General features: G+C 46.7%; 2 protein-coding genes across 10 annotated transcripts in view; one reads left to right on the top strand and one right to left on the bottom strand.

Moving 5' to 3' along the window:
- The window catches only part of IRAG2 (inositol 1,4,5-triphosphate receptor associated 2), a 60,432-nt gene extending 49,936 nt beyond the window's left edge, over positions 1-10,496 (top strand). For all 5 annotated transcript variants that reach the window (XM_059726599.1, XM_059726598.1, XM_059726602.1 and 2 more), the window contains 9 exons: positions 236-376; positions 1,112-1,246; positions 5,244-5,391; positions 5,815-5,858; positions 6,459-6,533; positions 6,620-6,684; positions 8,738-8,839; positions 9,012-9,119; positions 9,866-10,496. In XM_059726599.1, coding sequence (XP_059582582.1) covers positions 236-376; positions 1,112-1,246; positions 5,244-5,391; positions 5,815-5,858; positions 6,459-6,533; positions 6,620-6,684; positions 8,738-8,839; positions 9,012-9,119; positions 9,866-10,109 — 1,062 coding nt within the window. In that variant the 3' untranslated portion in view covers positions 10,110-10,496. The remainder of the gene's footprint in view (positions 1-235; positions 377-1,111; positions 1,247-5,243; positions 5,392-5,814; positions 5,859-6,458; positions 6,534-6,619; positions 6,685-8,737; positions 8,840-9,011; positions 9,120-9,865) is intronic.
- A 4-nt stretch (positions 10,497-10,500) lies between these two features.
- The window catches only part of DNAI7 (dynein axonemal intermediate chain 7), a 52,603-nt gene continuing 48,253 nt past the window's right edge, over positions 10,501-14,850 (bottom strand). For 4 of the 5 annotated variants that reach the window (XM_019489498.2, XM_019489501.2, XM_019489497.2 and 1 more), the window contains one exon: positions 10,501-10,831. In XM_019489498.2, the coding sequence (XP_019345043.1) occupies positions 10,556-10,831 (276 nt within the window). In that variant the 3' untranslated portion in view covers positions 10,501-10,555. The remainder of the gene's footprint in view (positions 10,832-14,850) is intronic. The other variant, XM_019489502.2, reaches the window with a different exon arrangement.

The raw sequence follows: 14,850 nt of genomic DNA on the forward strand, positions 1-14,850 counted from the left end.
CTCTGTTTACAAACTTACTTATCACTTGAGACTGGCAGTCGGGAAATCCTTTTTTTGGAAAACCCCTTGGGTAGAAGTTGAGACCTACTGATTTGGTTCTACCTTTTGTTTCTCAATCTCCAACGACTCTGGCTCGAGTGTTGGTGGGATAGGAGGTCTATCTTGAGTAACTGCTTAATAGTGATTGGACTTATGTTGCTAGGTCTGTCCTGATAGCTCTCTTCTGTAAAAACAGGCAGAGTTTCTCAGATTGTCTTTGGGCTTTAAATGTGACCTGTTTACCTTGGACAAGCGAGTGCGACTTGAAGAAAGGTCTCGAGACTTGGCTGAAGAAAACTTGAAAAAGGAGATCACTAATGGACTGAAACTACTAGAGGTTAGAAGTGGATAAGATTGGAAGGGGGAAGGGATACATGGCTGGACAATGTATGTTTGGTGTACAGCTTTCTTAATAGGAATTTTATTTTGGTTTTGATCACATAGTGTGCATCTACATGCTCTTTAATGTGCTGTAATTACAGCACGTTATGTTTGGTACCTATAGATGAGTACAACATGCACCGTAATTGGCATTACTGAGCATTAGTGCAAACAGTTTGTTTGTTTTTGTTTTGTTTTTTTGTGACATTTAATACACAGTAGATTAAATCTACTGCATATTAGCATGGGTTTTGCTTGCTGCACTAATGCACAGTAGAATTTAGTGTGCTGGAAGCATCTCGTGTAGATGCACCCATAAGGTAGTTTATCTTAAACATTAGAGATATTTAGCATTTGAAGTTCTTCTGCACCATTGAATGCATTGCGTGCTAAAAAGGAAGCTAATGTGTTTCAGTGAATAGTTTCACATTGACAACAGCATAAGGTAAACGTCCAAGGGACAGATCTGTACTTGGTGAAAATCAGCCAAACTCCACGGTGCTGATAGAACAGCACTAACTTTTGCACTAGTTGAACATGTTGGGCACTAATCCTGTGAATATATGTGCTAGTGCAGACTCTGATCTGTATGGAATCTAAGGGAAGTATGATCATTTCCTGTCATGAGCAGCTAATTTAGGACCAGCATTTTGTTTATTTGGTACTTGGCTCATTTGCTTTTTCTCTTCAGTCGTTAGCACCTTTGTGTGACGAAGATAATCAAGCTCAGGAGATCATTAAGAAACTGGAGAAATGTTTGCAGAGCCTTAGTCAGTATGTGACCAGGGTTGCTAGTAGAGCAGAAATGTTGGGAGCCATCAATCAAGTAAGTAACTTGACTACTTGTTTTTTATGAGGAGTACTCTTGTAAAACCCTATAATTAATATAAGAGATTAGCTTGTAACTACTTTTCTAATCTGAACAGCCAATAACACCTTTAGAGAACATTGTGGATGGATCTATGGCAGTACAAATGATGAAAAAAATAGTGTCAGGAGCCAGGGTATAGCTGTATTGGATGTTGCCCAAGCAGAGAACAAAAATGGAATCCCTGCCTCAAAAAGCATCATAACAGATGGAAAAGAGAGGAAGACCTACAAGGAGACAGTGAAACTACTGATCAGTGTGATCTCAGTACCCCAGCTGGCCTGTTTTAGTCTTTGTAGGCATTGGGGAGTTTTTGAGTATTCTTGAAAAGAATAAAGTAGGCTTGGTGGATGTTTATGGGAAGTTTCTTAAGCATGGGGAAGAACAAAAGAGAAAGCACAAATGTACTTGGCTAAATAACTCCATCGCCCACCTATGGATGGATGGGATGCAGGAGAACTGAATACAAGCATTTCTGGTAGGAAAGGGGAAAGCCAATGGAGGAATGCAAAGACTGGCTGGCCTTAAGAAAACCTAAGGCATTCTGAGTAGATGGGTGTAGTACAGGGGTGGACAATTATTTTGGCTAGAGGGATGCTTAATGAATTGGGGTTTTTTGTTTGTTTTGTTTTTTGGTGATCTGTCAAGGGTCACAAGGGTAGCCTGGCCCCTTGATGGGTGCCCCGCCCTCTGCTTACCATCTTGGGACCAATGTCCCAATGTCTTGGGACCAATGTTGCAGGGCCAGAGCAGGGCACAGGCTGGCAAGGGTTTGTGGAGCTGGGCTGGGCTGCACCAGCAGGGAGAGGGGGGAGCTGGCCCAGCTCCATTGAGCCCCTAGGGCAGTAGGACCCAGGGGAAGCCCCAGTGGACTCCTACAACAGCAGGGCCTGCCCAGCCTCACCCCCCAGGCTTCTGGCCTGGGCCCATGTGGCTCCTCATGGGTGCACTGGCACAGGAAACTCGGGTAAGGGGGAGGGCAGGGAAGGACCACAGGCAGGGAATGAGCTGGTGCTGGGGCAGGAGAGGGGCTGCTTCTCCCTGTGCTCAGCACCAGCTTGTAACCCACTCCTGCTGCCAACCTGGGCCCCGTGCTGGCTCTGCGCCTGCACGTCTGGGCTGCACCATGACAGGAGCAGCTGCAGCCTGCCATGTTGGGCAGTGTTTGCTGCTGCCTGCCTGGAGCTCGCACTGCAGTAGGCTGCAGTGCAGCTTCCACTGCTGCCTCTCTGCTGCCCAGCAGCAGCAAACACTGCCCAGCATGGCAAGCGGGGGAGCTGCAGCTGCTCCCACCACAGTGCAGCCCTGATGGGCCCAGGCTGGCAGCGGAGGCGGGTTACAAGCTGGTGCTGAGTGCACGGGGGGGGGGGGGAAGCAACCCCTGCCCATGGTCCTTCCCTACCCTTCTTCCTCCTTCCCCCCCCCCCCACCTGAGTTTCCCATACCAGTGCAGCCATGAGGAGCCACATGGTCCCAGGCCAGAAACACCTGCTGGGGCTTCCAGATGCAGGGGTGGGGCCAGGCAGGCCCTGCTGTTGCAGGAGCCTGCTGAGGATTCACCTGGCTCCTGTCATCTTTGACAGGAACTAAGAACAGATAAATACATATTCATTTTCTAATTTTTTTTTTTTTTTCTTAGGGGCCCTGCAGGCTGCATAGAATGGTCTAGCAGGCTGCATTTTTGCCCACCCCTGCCCTAACCCCTGACTTGCCACGGGAAGTCCCTCCCCTTGCCCCTGGAAGTTCCCCTTTTGGAAGGGGAGTATGTCATTTTGGAACTGGAATAAAATAATCACCCGGTAAAAATCAAACATCGATTAGAACGTATCTTAATTTTATTTAAAAAAATATTTCTGTCCCTGTATATATGCATTTGTGTAATGTGTATAGAGGTGATAACATAATAGCTCAAAATAAAGCCTTACTCTTCTATATAGTATGTTGGGGGCAAGGCGGTTGTGGGATGAGAATGTGTGACAAGTTCACAGGGTGTGGGGTTTGTGGGGGAGGGTGTTTGGGGGTAGGGGTATGTAGTTTTGGGGCAGTGTGGTTGTGGGGTTTGTTGGGGAGGATGTGTGGGTATGGTGGGTTGTGCATGTGGGAGCCCACATGCTCCCACCTCTTCTTTCCCCCCATGGCGCACAGTATCTCAGGGTGCTCATGGCCTGTGCAGGTGAAGCCCCCTGGCAGCACACAGCTCCAGCCACTTCTGGGAGCTGCACATGGCAGCAAGGCACAGGGCTCCCTGCATCTTGGATGTAGCTCCCAGGACTTGGCCAGAACACCACACTGCATGGGAGAGCCCTACATGATGGAGCTGGTGGCCTGGAGCTGGTGGCCTGGCCCTGCTTCCTGTCACCACATGCATTTCCCCGGACTCTGCCGGAGAGGAGGAGCAGAACTACCCTGGCTTCAGAAGTGGAGTGTAGTGGAGCTCCATGTGAAGTCCCAGCAGCTGCACATGACAGCAGAGAGTGGGGAAGGATGCCAGCTCCATCACACAGGGCTTCTTTTTGGTGGTGCACAAGTCCTGGGACCTGCACAGGAGCCAAGGGAAGCCCTGTGCAATGGAACTAGGGTGACCCATGCTCTGTGTCCCTGCCACCATGCTGGGCATGGGGTCCATGAACTAAGCTCTACACTCCCACCCAGCTGCTACTTCCCTCTGCCTGCTGCCTCTTCCCTATGTGCGGGCCGGGTGTGATCCGGGCCCTTTTCGTGCTGCACGTGGGCTGTGGCCAGCAGCCCGGGCACGCCGGATCGGAGAGGGCGGGCGACAAGCTAGAATTAGGCACAGACGCGTAATGGTAGATTTGAAGATTGTTTACTTACACCGGAGATGGTCGCAGTGCAGGCTGGAAAACTTGCTTGAGTTGCGGTTACAGACAACACGACACGAACAATCACGTGGAGTTTGCTAGGCTCCACGTAAACAGAGCTCCAGATGCCCCAGACAAGCACGCCACCGAAATGGAAACTCGTAGATACGTCTTATAAAATTTTATCGTCTTCGAAGACGGGAAGAGGTGGGCGGTGGATCAGGCCGCCAGACTCCTCTGGGTACATGGCAGGGCAATAGCAACCTTGTGTGAGATTCAGAGTCCCCATGAGATCGATGCCGAGTCCTCCTCGGCCTGGGCGAAAACCGCTCAAGCCTCTTATATGGCTAGCAGGCCAATCGCTAGCCGCCATGTGGGAATAATTTAGAACTAGCCAATAATGGGGAACAAATTTGCATACGGGTGGCGGGAACTCCTTTGCACTGTGCATTTCTGTTGCAACTTGAGAAATGCACCCCGCAAATAGAGCTGCAAATTGGCGGGAACTTTTCCCTTGCACGCGGGTTCTCTATACAGCAAAACTCCACCATGCAATGAAGCTATAATTCAACGGGGATAATTCTAGTGCCGAAGCACACAAAATCATACCTTTGGGTTATGACACCCTACTTGTCTGGAATGCTGCAGTAGGGACACAAGGAGGAGCTGCTGGAGGCTGGGGTAGCTGAGCAGCTTCCTGGGTGGCAGTGGCAGCAGCCCTGCTTGGAAGCTATATGCTTGGCTGGGGCTCTCTCACATGAGGATGAGAGTGCAGTGCACTTGCTCAGCAGCAGTGGGCAGGGCTCAGCCCCAGGTGGAGTGCAGCAGGGGCAGCCAAGGGCAGGGCTGGATACAATTAATTGGTGGCCACCCATCCATGGGTTGGATGAAATCACTTGGTGGGCTGGATGCAGCCCATGGGCCATATTTTACCTGCCTCTGGTGTAACAAGACTACATTATCAAAGCCAGAGAAAGATCTTGTGGTTACCAAGATGTGCAAGAGAAGGAAAATGTGCAAGTAGCTAGGAACGCTAATATTGGAGTGATTTGCTTGGATTTGTAACAACTCGGTGTCTGAGCTAATGGCTCTTCCATCATATTTGCATTTATATGGTGTTATATTGTGTTTGCTAGGAGAACCGTGTCAGTAAAGCAGTAGAAGTAATGATTCAACACGTGGAAAATTTGAAACGCATGTATACCAAAGAACATGCAGAACTTGAGGAGCTGAAACAAGTTCTACTTCAAAATGAAAGATCATTTAGCTCTCTTGGAGATGGAGGTAATCCTGTTGCGAATCAAGAGCACACTTGTCTATCTTAAAGAAAAGAAAAACAAAACCGTATCCTGACAGTCGCATCATGGACATCCTTGCAGAAGGTCATGTCAATGCCTTATTTCTTCCTTTTGGCTACAGGAATGTTTTATACAGAGACTTAACTTGTTGAAAGGAGAGGAGATCCTAGACCTGTAGGTCAATAAGACCAAGTCACAATTGTTGTAGGTGGCAGGTTATCTTATCAAGAGAGATGGAACTGTCTCTGTATTGATGTTCTGCAGCATGATTTTTTTTTTTAATTTAATTAATTTTTTTATGGGGTGCTGTGATGCAGTTAACTTTAGTGGAAACTGTAGTTAGCCAGGTTTTATGCTGTAATGGCAACTTTTTTATTAACCTACTTATAATATCTGTTCCTCTTCACAGATGAATCTGCAAATAAAAGTCTTCCAAGTTCTCTCAATTACAAGGTAATGATATAACACTAGGTATTAAGGGCAAATGATGCATGCTCTGTATGTTCTTTGTCTGCTTTATATACATATTTTACTGGTATGGTAGTAACTTTCCACTGAACTCTAAATTCTTCAAACCCTGAAAAGTAATCTATCTATCTTGGTCATGCTAACATTTCACTCTTATTTATTTTTTCATTGAAAAAAATAAATAAACAAACTATATCCTTGCATTTACAGTAGCAAATTGATTTGTTGAGGTCTAAACCCTTGTGCTCTCTCTTTTGTGTTCAAGTACTATCACTTACAGGGATTCCTTTTTTAAGGACCTTAAGAACAAAGTGTTTACCACAGTCAGGGGGGGAAAAATGGAATCGGTTCAGGAAAGGGACAGTAGCATTATTTTGAGCATCAGTCTGTTAAAGTAGAAAATTAACACGTTAATGTGCAAAGATTCCTTGTTAGGGCACATTACATCTGTTGCAGTTGGCATAGGTTGTCCTTTATTTGCATTGAAGTTGAATATTAACACAATCCTTTTTTACTTGCCAATCTTCTGCGTTTTTGTACAGCCTAGCCAGTGCATAAGTTAGTATTACCACTTTATTTACGTAGCCCTCATCACTACGAAGAGTTAGCATTGCGACATTGCCCAAGAGTACTGGAAATGCTGGCGTTGGTCTGTCACTGGTGAGTAAAGTTTCTCATTATAATGGTGTCTACTTGGGTTTTTAATATTTCAAAAACAACGGCAACATCTCTAACTTCCCCTACAGGCTCAACTAAATGAAACTGGTGGAGCAGAAAAGAGTGACAAATTCAACAGGAGATCAAGCAGTTGGTGAGGCTATTTGGGTCTTGTTCTTAAACGGAAGCTGAGGTTCTCAGTAGGCGTGTGCGAGTTGGCAGTGATCTGATCCAGCTTCAGATCTGGCCGCTTCGGATGCCAGGGATCCAATCCGGAGCTCCAGACCAGGTTTCTGCCTCGATTCGGCCAAAGTGGCTCCAAAGCTTTGGAGCCACCTCAGAGATCCAGCCATAGGGTATAATGGGGATCACTGAGATACCTATAACTTTGTTGTTTTTGTCTGATTTCGATGGAACTTTCAGGGATAGTAGCCGCTGCTGAGAGCATGAAACCTGCCAAGTGTCAAGAAGATCAGTGCAGGAGTTTGGGGGGGAACTGCAACTCAAACTGATGACAGGCAAAACTTGTGACATGGGTGACTGCGTGCGTGTGTGTGTGTGAAGGTGCTACAGGGTTGGTGGCCCCTGCTGAGGCCATGAAGCCTGCCAGCTGTCGAGGAGATAGGTGTAGGGGGGTCCTGGGCCCTGTACCCCTAGCTCTTGGGGCAGTTGATTGTCTGTGTTAATTATTTCCTCTCCTTAGCCTGGTTTTGTAGGTATGGCAATTAACTGGTTACATTAGCTAAGTTCTGTGTATTGAGCTGGTCCCTGAGTGAATCATGATTGATTTAGTAAATGGTAACACAGTAGCTTAGCAGCCAGGCCTGCATTAGTGTCTCCCACACCAAGACCGAGAGTAAGTCCCACAAGCATCCATGGCATGAGTGGTTTTTTTTGTTTTTTTTTTTTTTTGCCTGTCAGCAGCTAGGGGCGCAGGGCCCCAGAACCCCCCTGCACCTATCTCCTCAACAGCTGGCAGGCTTTGTGGGTGGCCTCAGCAGGGGCCACCATCCCTGCAGCTGTCACCCTGCTGCACCTTTAACACACGCAGTGTCACCCATGGCATGAGTTTTGCTTGTCTGCAGGTTGGGGGGGGGCAGTTCCCCCCCCAAACCCCTGCACCCATCTTGAAACTTGGCAGGCTTTGTGGCCTCAGCAAGAGCTACCAGCCCTGCAGTTTTGACCCCCCTATGTTGTAACACAGTCATGATAGGAGTTTTGCTTTCAAGAACTTGGGGTCCAGTTCCCCCCCCCCCCAACCCCTGCACTGATCTTCTTGAAACATGGTAGGATTCATACTCTCTGCATAGTCTACCACCCCTGAACATTCCATCCAAATCGGACAAAAAACAATGAAGTTATAGATACTTCATAGTTTCCCCATTATACCCTGTGGCCGGATCTCCAAGGTGCTTTGGAAACTCTGAATCGCTTCAGGAAGCTTAACGAGGCCAGCGCTTCGACCTGGACATGCTGCTTCTGACACCGAAGCTTCTCCGGATCTGAAGCTCTGTCTGAAGCCTTGCACAATACTAGTTTTTTCATCTTGATCAATAGCTGTGATAAATGGTTCCAAAGTAGTTCACAAAGCATCGTATGAAAGACCTATTATACTTGCGTAGAGTGGATCAGCAGTCGGCAACCTTATCAGGTTGTGGGCTGGAATGACACGGCCCAGGTCAGAGGTGGGTGATAGAGGCCAGCTACTACAGCTGCAACTTCTCCCCATGGAGAGCAACTGCTGCCAAATACAGATGAAGGGCAGATCAAATATAGCTAAAGGGCTTTGCAGGTTAGGTCTGGCCCACAGACCTAGCTGCTTATTCCCAGAGTAGATTTTTTTTTTTAAATCTTGGTTTTGCAAATTTTGATGCTTGCAGTCAAAGTGGTTGTAAGACTGTGCCTAAATAATGCCTGACTCTTCCGTCTGTACTTAAATTTGAAGCACAAAGATCCTTCATAGTTCTGGGTGACTTCAGCTTGTAAGGGCCTGAGAGCTGTGAAATTGGGTGATTTGGGTTACTATGCTTAATGAAACCAGGTATTTAGACTTTAGGCTGCAACAAATTGTGGACTAAAGTTATACAACTTAGTCCAAATGAGCACACTCACTTTAGCTGAAGCTGTTCAAATTCTAGTTTGCCACTAAGATTTGGCTAAATCCTTTTACATAATAACAGTAAAGAACACGTTGTCTCATTTGACAGGGGAAGATTAGGAGCAAAGCAAAATGAGAAGCGTCCTTCACTGCAACGATTCATTAGCACATATTCCTGGACAGAGTATGAGGAAGAACGCTCTGAAACAAAGTAGGTTTAGACCATTTAATTTCCAAGGCTTTTACACATTCCTTTTGAGTATTCATTGTCCCTGATGTACACATTTTATGGCAAGACTATTTGGTGCTATAAACCAAAAAAAATATTTGGTGTGCTCATGAGTACTTATAGGAGAAACTTAACTTTTAATGCTTATTGACAGAAACACAAAGTTGGAACCACCAGTTGAAGAAACAAGAGAAGACCAACAGAGGAAGATGAGTGTTGCTGAAAAGGGGAAAAGTCCATCAAAATGGATTCTAAACTCGGCGTGAGTATGCATTTGTGTTCCCCACTTATAACCAGGAATCCATGTAAGGGGAAGTGTTCAGGTGAGGTTAGGAGGAAGTAGAAGCATATTCTTGACCTAATTGTTGGTGCTAGCTTTTTAAACAAGGCTGAATTTAATACATCTGGTGAAAATCCCTATGTGGCTTCAGACAAGATTTCGTTCAATTACTGATCTAACATAGTTCAAGTATGCAGTAGAGCAGGACTAGAAATTCAGTATTTGCTCTTCCCTGCTGAGGGCTCTAAGCACTAGTTGGCAGACTTGGTTGCATACAAGCACTTGCACTTGGTCATTTTCACTATACTGTGCAAGAGCTTCAGGCAGTGGGACTGACTACCCCAGCTGGAGAATACACTAGAATATACCACTCTTTTACTCAAGGCTAATAGACATTTAAATCCCAGAGAGGAGTAATATTTGAACATGGGTATCTTTAGCATTCCTAACTGCTGGTTTTAGGTGACTCCCTGCTCAGTGTCCTTTTTGTTAATTCCATTTGAGCCCCTACCAGCTCAATTTTATTGACCAGGGAATGAAGGTGCTTGCTTTTAAGGAAGGGTACGGATTCTGATATGGTGATCAGAATCTTAATCGCTTTATTTTTTTTGGAACCTGACCTTAGCACTGGCCAAGAAGCCTGGCTTGATAGAAAGCTAACAGCCTTGTCTTTAGGTTTCAGATTGTAAAATGATAGCTTAAGTAAAAAAACCTGTGCTTCTCTATAGCTGCAACATGATGTCTTCATGGGTTTCTCATCTCAAGACTTCCTTTTGTGATGCTAACAAGACTTTATGGATTTCGGTTACCATTCTGGTCCTACTTGCTGCGTTCACAAGTTTTCTCACTGGCCTGTCTCTTCAAAGACCAGCAGATGCGGCTCCTGTGGGAACTGGGAATTCCTGGACTTCACTACAAAAGCTGTTGTGGCCATATACTGGACTTCAACACAATGGACCACCACCTACATAACACTGGATTAGAACCTTTTTGGCTTGTATAGTAACCTTTCTGTGTGGCATTTTGTTGTGAACTAACATAATAACTATGTTTTAGTTGAGTAAATCTATAGATGTGAGGAGCTGAGAGGTATATTTAAAACTAGTTTGATTATTTTAGACTTCTTTTGAAGTAATTTTCACCAGAAAAGCACAACTTAAACGATCGGAAATAGACTTTCACCTTCCATATTTCATTCAGCTTTTAGAATGTTATTTGAAACAACAAACAGGATTAAATTATCCAACTGCTAGAGAAGAAGGAAAATGATAGTCTTTAAATGCAGAAAGCTACTTTCAGTCATTTTAAGGCTGTTCAGACTATCTGAATGTGAAATGATGGATTTCAAATCTGACTTTATTGACCTTTTTTTTAATGTTCAATAAATCTTTTTTTTTTTTTTTTTTTAAATCTTGGTTTTAAGAGTATGTTAAAACTTTAGTTCCAAGGAGTAGCTGGTATACAGCATCAGTAAATAGGCAGCTTGATTTTTTTACTCTCTCAATTGCTGGTTCACTGGCAAAATCTTTAATCATGTGATAGAGTGTGGAATGAAATTCAGTTTCTTCTGCCAGCTCCTCTGAGAAGGCTTCACTAGTTTCAGTGATCTTGAGTCTTTGTGCTCGTTGACCATTGAACATATAAAGGGACCAATCCTCATCTTTTATAGGATCTGGGTTAAGATGTTCGCTAACCTAGAACAGAAATAAAGTGTTGAAACACCAGTTCTACAATTGAAAATACTAACTAGACGTCCCCTTGTTTTCAATACATAGACAACATAGCACCTAGACAAGTATGTTTCTAACCTTGAATTCTGATACCTACACTTCATTCCCTGCTCCACTGGACACTGCCTATAAGACTTGATCATTCTGACACTTAACTGTAAGCACCATATTGCCTTAATGGAAAATCTTTCCCAAGTTTAGAAGCTGCAGGCTCACCATAACAGACAGCTGCACAGGGAACTCTGTCTTTTGCAGACCCTTTACTTGGGGGCCTAACTTCCATGGACTGTATACAGCATCTTACTTGGGGCTAAATATTTCACAAGGCAGCAAGACTGCTAGGGCATGTCCAGAGGAGCACAGACATACAGTCTGTGGTGCCACACACTGCACATGCAGGCATTCTCTGCACTGCTAATCTGCAGCACATGGTAGGTTTTTTCACACTGGGTGGTGCATGGAGTGGTAGGGTGTGCCTCCAGAAACTGGGGCCTGGCTGGCTGGAGCCATGCTCTGGCTGCTGGTGACAGGCAAAACTCATGACACACATGACCCTGTGTGTGTGTTAAGATGCAGCGGGCTGAAAACTGCAGGGGTGCTGGCCCCTGATGAGGCCACGAAACCTGCCAGCTGTGTGCATCTTGCTGGGGGAGTCTGTCATCTGGGGCCCTGCACCCCAAGCTGCCAAGAAGCAAAATTCATCGTGTGTGTGTTAAGGTGCTCCCTTCCTGGCACTGGGGCCTCTGCACATCATGGCAGTGTGCCCCACTAAGGCTTCCTCCTCCTCCCCTACAGCCTCATGCCCAATACTCTGCTTTGTGACAACAGGTAAAATGACTTGGTTGGCTCAACACCAGTAGCATCAGCAACAGAATCAAAGGTACCCAAATGGAACTGTCACAGAGCCTGTAGTTTTATAAAGGAATTGAGAGCAAGAAGTCAATGTGTTGTGTTGGACATATGATGTTATTCATGGTGTGTGATGGTTTATCTTGTGTTTTTATGTCTATATGTGTATTATGGAAAAAAAAAAGTACTTAAAAAAAAAAAAAAGCATCTTTGGAAGCTTTAGGGTTGAAAACCCCTTTGTCAGGCTGAGGAAGTACCTGCAGTTGGTCCCAGATGGAAGGAATAGTAAAGAAGCCAGAGGCTGGCCTGGCCTGCAATGAAGGCTAGAAAGCCAGTCAGTGGAAATGGAGGCATCAGGGGGGGAGGGATAGGCTAGGGTGGGGGGGGGGGAAAGGGGATGTAGCAGCGCAGGTAAAAGTACAGAGGTATCTGGGGTTTCAGATGTCTGGCAGGTCACAGTGTGCCAGAATTCCACTGTATTGAGTCCATGAGTTTCTGTACCTACTACCTAGGAGGCAGCTGAAATACATCAGGTATGTGGAGTTCCACCAAGTCTCCACATCCCATATGATTCTGTGCTGCAGGATGCTCAGCTCTGCCTGTTTCCCCTGCAGCATCTTGTCCCCCTTGATGCTGCAGTGGAAGTAGCCCACCACTTTCCTGCAAATCAAAATCAGCTGGCTTGTAGCAGAACTGGTGGCGGTGCTGTCACTGCCAGCTCTGTCCCCCTCCAAGGCATCCCTCACTATTAAGTGCAGCCTGTGTGCCACACAGAGGATGCCAACAAAGTTGGCATCACGGACAGCCTTCACCATATTGGCCCCGTTGTCGGTGACCGTGAGCTCGACCTGCCCAATAAACCACCCCTGCACCATGCAGTTCATGGCCCCCATGATCTTCCTTGCCATGGGAGACTCATCCAGCACCTCGGCTTGTGGTACAGCCCACCGATGGCCTGACTGATCACACTAGTTCCCTGTGAGGGAGGTAGGCGTGATCGTCACCCCGATTGTTCCAGATGTCGGAAGTGAAGTGCAAGGCTACTTGTGGCCCTGCCTTGTGCAGGTCCTCCCTCAAGTACTCCCTGCATTCCTGATACAAGGAGGGCACCACTGTCCTGCTAAAAGTGGTGCATGTGGGCACTTTGTAAAATGGGGCCAGAAGTGCTACAAAATGCCTGAACCCTGGCCACTCAACTAGGGAGAAGGGCTGGCTACCCAGAGCAAGCATCTCCCCAGTGCTCTGGGTGATGTTGTGTGCCTTGGGAACATGCCCCCCCCTTTTCTGTCCACCTCTCCTCCACTGGTCCAGGGTGGCCTGCCTCTACTTTAGGGGTAAGGAGGCTTTGGAATGAGTCGGGGACTTCCCTTTTAGCACACTTGTACTGGTGCCAGGCTGAGCAGCCAGAAGAAGGGTAAGGGGTGGTGCCTCCTCAGATGCAGTAGCATAGCCGTGGTGGAGAAGTGTCTCATGTCCTTGTCACAGCTCATGTGCCTTTGGCAGTGCTAGCAGATGGCAAACCTGGGATCATCTGCCACCTCAAAATGATCCTACACTACACTACTCCCCCGCTTCTGGGTTGAGGGTGAGGATCCTGCCTTTTCCCCCTTCTCAGCAAGCTGAGGCTGAACAGCAGGAAGAGCTGCCTCAGCTGAGCCACTTGCTTCCTCGACCTCAGCCTCCTCTGAGATGCTGCTTTCTGGAGGAGACCTGGGTCTAGGGGAAACTTGAGGGGTGTGGAACACAAACTCTGATTCCCCCTCAGGCCCCAAAAGTGCTTGAGCCAGCGCACTCAGCATCCCTGGTTCCAGCTCCAGCTCCACCTCTGGCAGCGGGAGGCTCACGCTGAGAGATGAACTTGGGGTGGAGGAGGCAGTGATCCCACTGCTAGTGCCCACTTCTGGACTGAGTGGAGGTGGTGCAGGTGCAGGGACGTCAGGTGCAGATACTGCTCCCACTGCCTGGCTTCCACTGGCAGCACTCTTGTCACAGCTGCTTGGGAATAGAATGTGTCTGTATTTGGGATGGGGGGGCTTGCAGCTCTAGGTCTCCCCATACCCCCTCTCCCTCCTGCTGGAAAACCTGGTACCTACCTTTCCAGCACACTTCATATTGATCTTTCCTGTGCTGCAAAAGGTCTCTGTATGTGTGTGAATCCTTTTGTATATCTGTCTTGTTCTCCTGTGAATATCTGTGTCTTGTTCTGCTCTGAATAAAATTATTTGTGTGTCTTCGTCTGTCTCAATATATTATCTGTGTCTTGTTCTTCTGTAAATATCTGTCTCTCTTCTTCCACTGTGATTTTTTTTTTCTATATTCTGGGTCTCTGTGTGCGTGCATGCGTGCAAGCAATCTGTGCCTCCTTGCACAGTGAATGATAATACTGGCTGGGAAAACACAACTTTCAATTTATTTCTTTGAATTATTTTTTTAGAAACTTTGCAAAAAAGAATTGTAATACTACTAATAATCGAATAGAATAGCTATGCTAAACTAAGCTAAGCTAAATCCTAACCACTCCTTTATAACAACAAAAAGGAGCAGGCCGGTCTTAGTCAACATTCCTCTCTCTCACAGTCGCTGACAGGGAATGAGCTGCAAAAGGCAGAGACAGAGACTTTTATGCTTTTTTTTTAGTCCCACCCCCACAGATGCTGCCATTGGAAAGGTAGCCAGGGAGAAATCCTTCTCACTGGCTGCCTACAGATGTCAGTCTTCCCCCCACTGCTCCCCCCCCCCAAACTCCTGCTCCGTCTTCTAATTGCCTCAAAATGGCCAAAGTGGGTCCAAAGCATCTGAAGTGGATCTGAAGAGCTTCGGATGCCCCCAACCCACTCTGGATACTGTTGCTGGGACCCCGCTTCAAATCTGGAAGTGCTGCTTTGGACGCCAAAGCATCCAAAGTAGTTCCGGATCCAAAGTGGGATCCAAAGACTTGTACAGTCCTACTGGCTAGTGACTGTCATCCTTTCCTGAGGGTCCCTTCCAATCCCAGCACCGGTGGGGGGAGGGATGGAAAAACTGCATATAAGGCAGCATTGTTTGAACTGCCCTGCTTTCTGCCTTGGTGTCAGTTGAGTGAGGGCACACCTTAATGTGCATACAGTGTCACCCACCCATGTCACAACTTTTGC

Source organism: Alligator mississippiensis, chromosome 4 (genome assembly GCF_030867095.1).
Source record: "Alligator mississippiensis isolate rAllMis1 chromosome 4, rAllMis1, whole genome shotgun sequence".
NCBI classification, from domain to species: domain Eukaryota; kingdom Metazoa; phylum Chordata; order Crocodylia; family Alligatoridae; genus Alligator; species Alligator mississippiensis.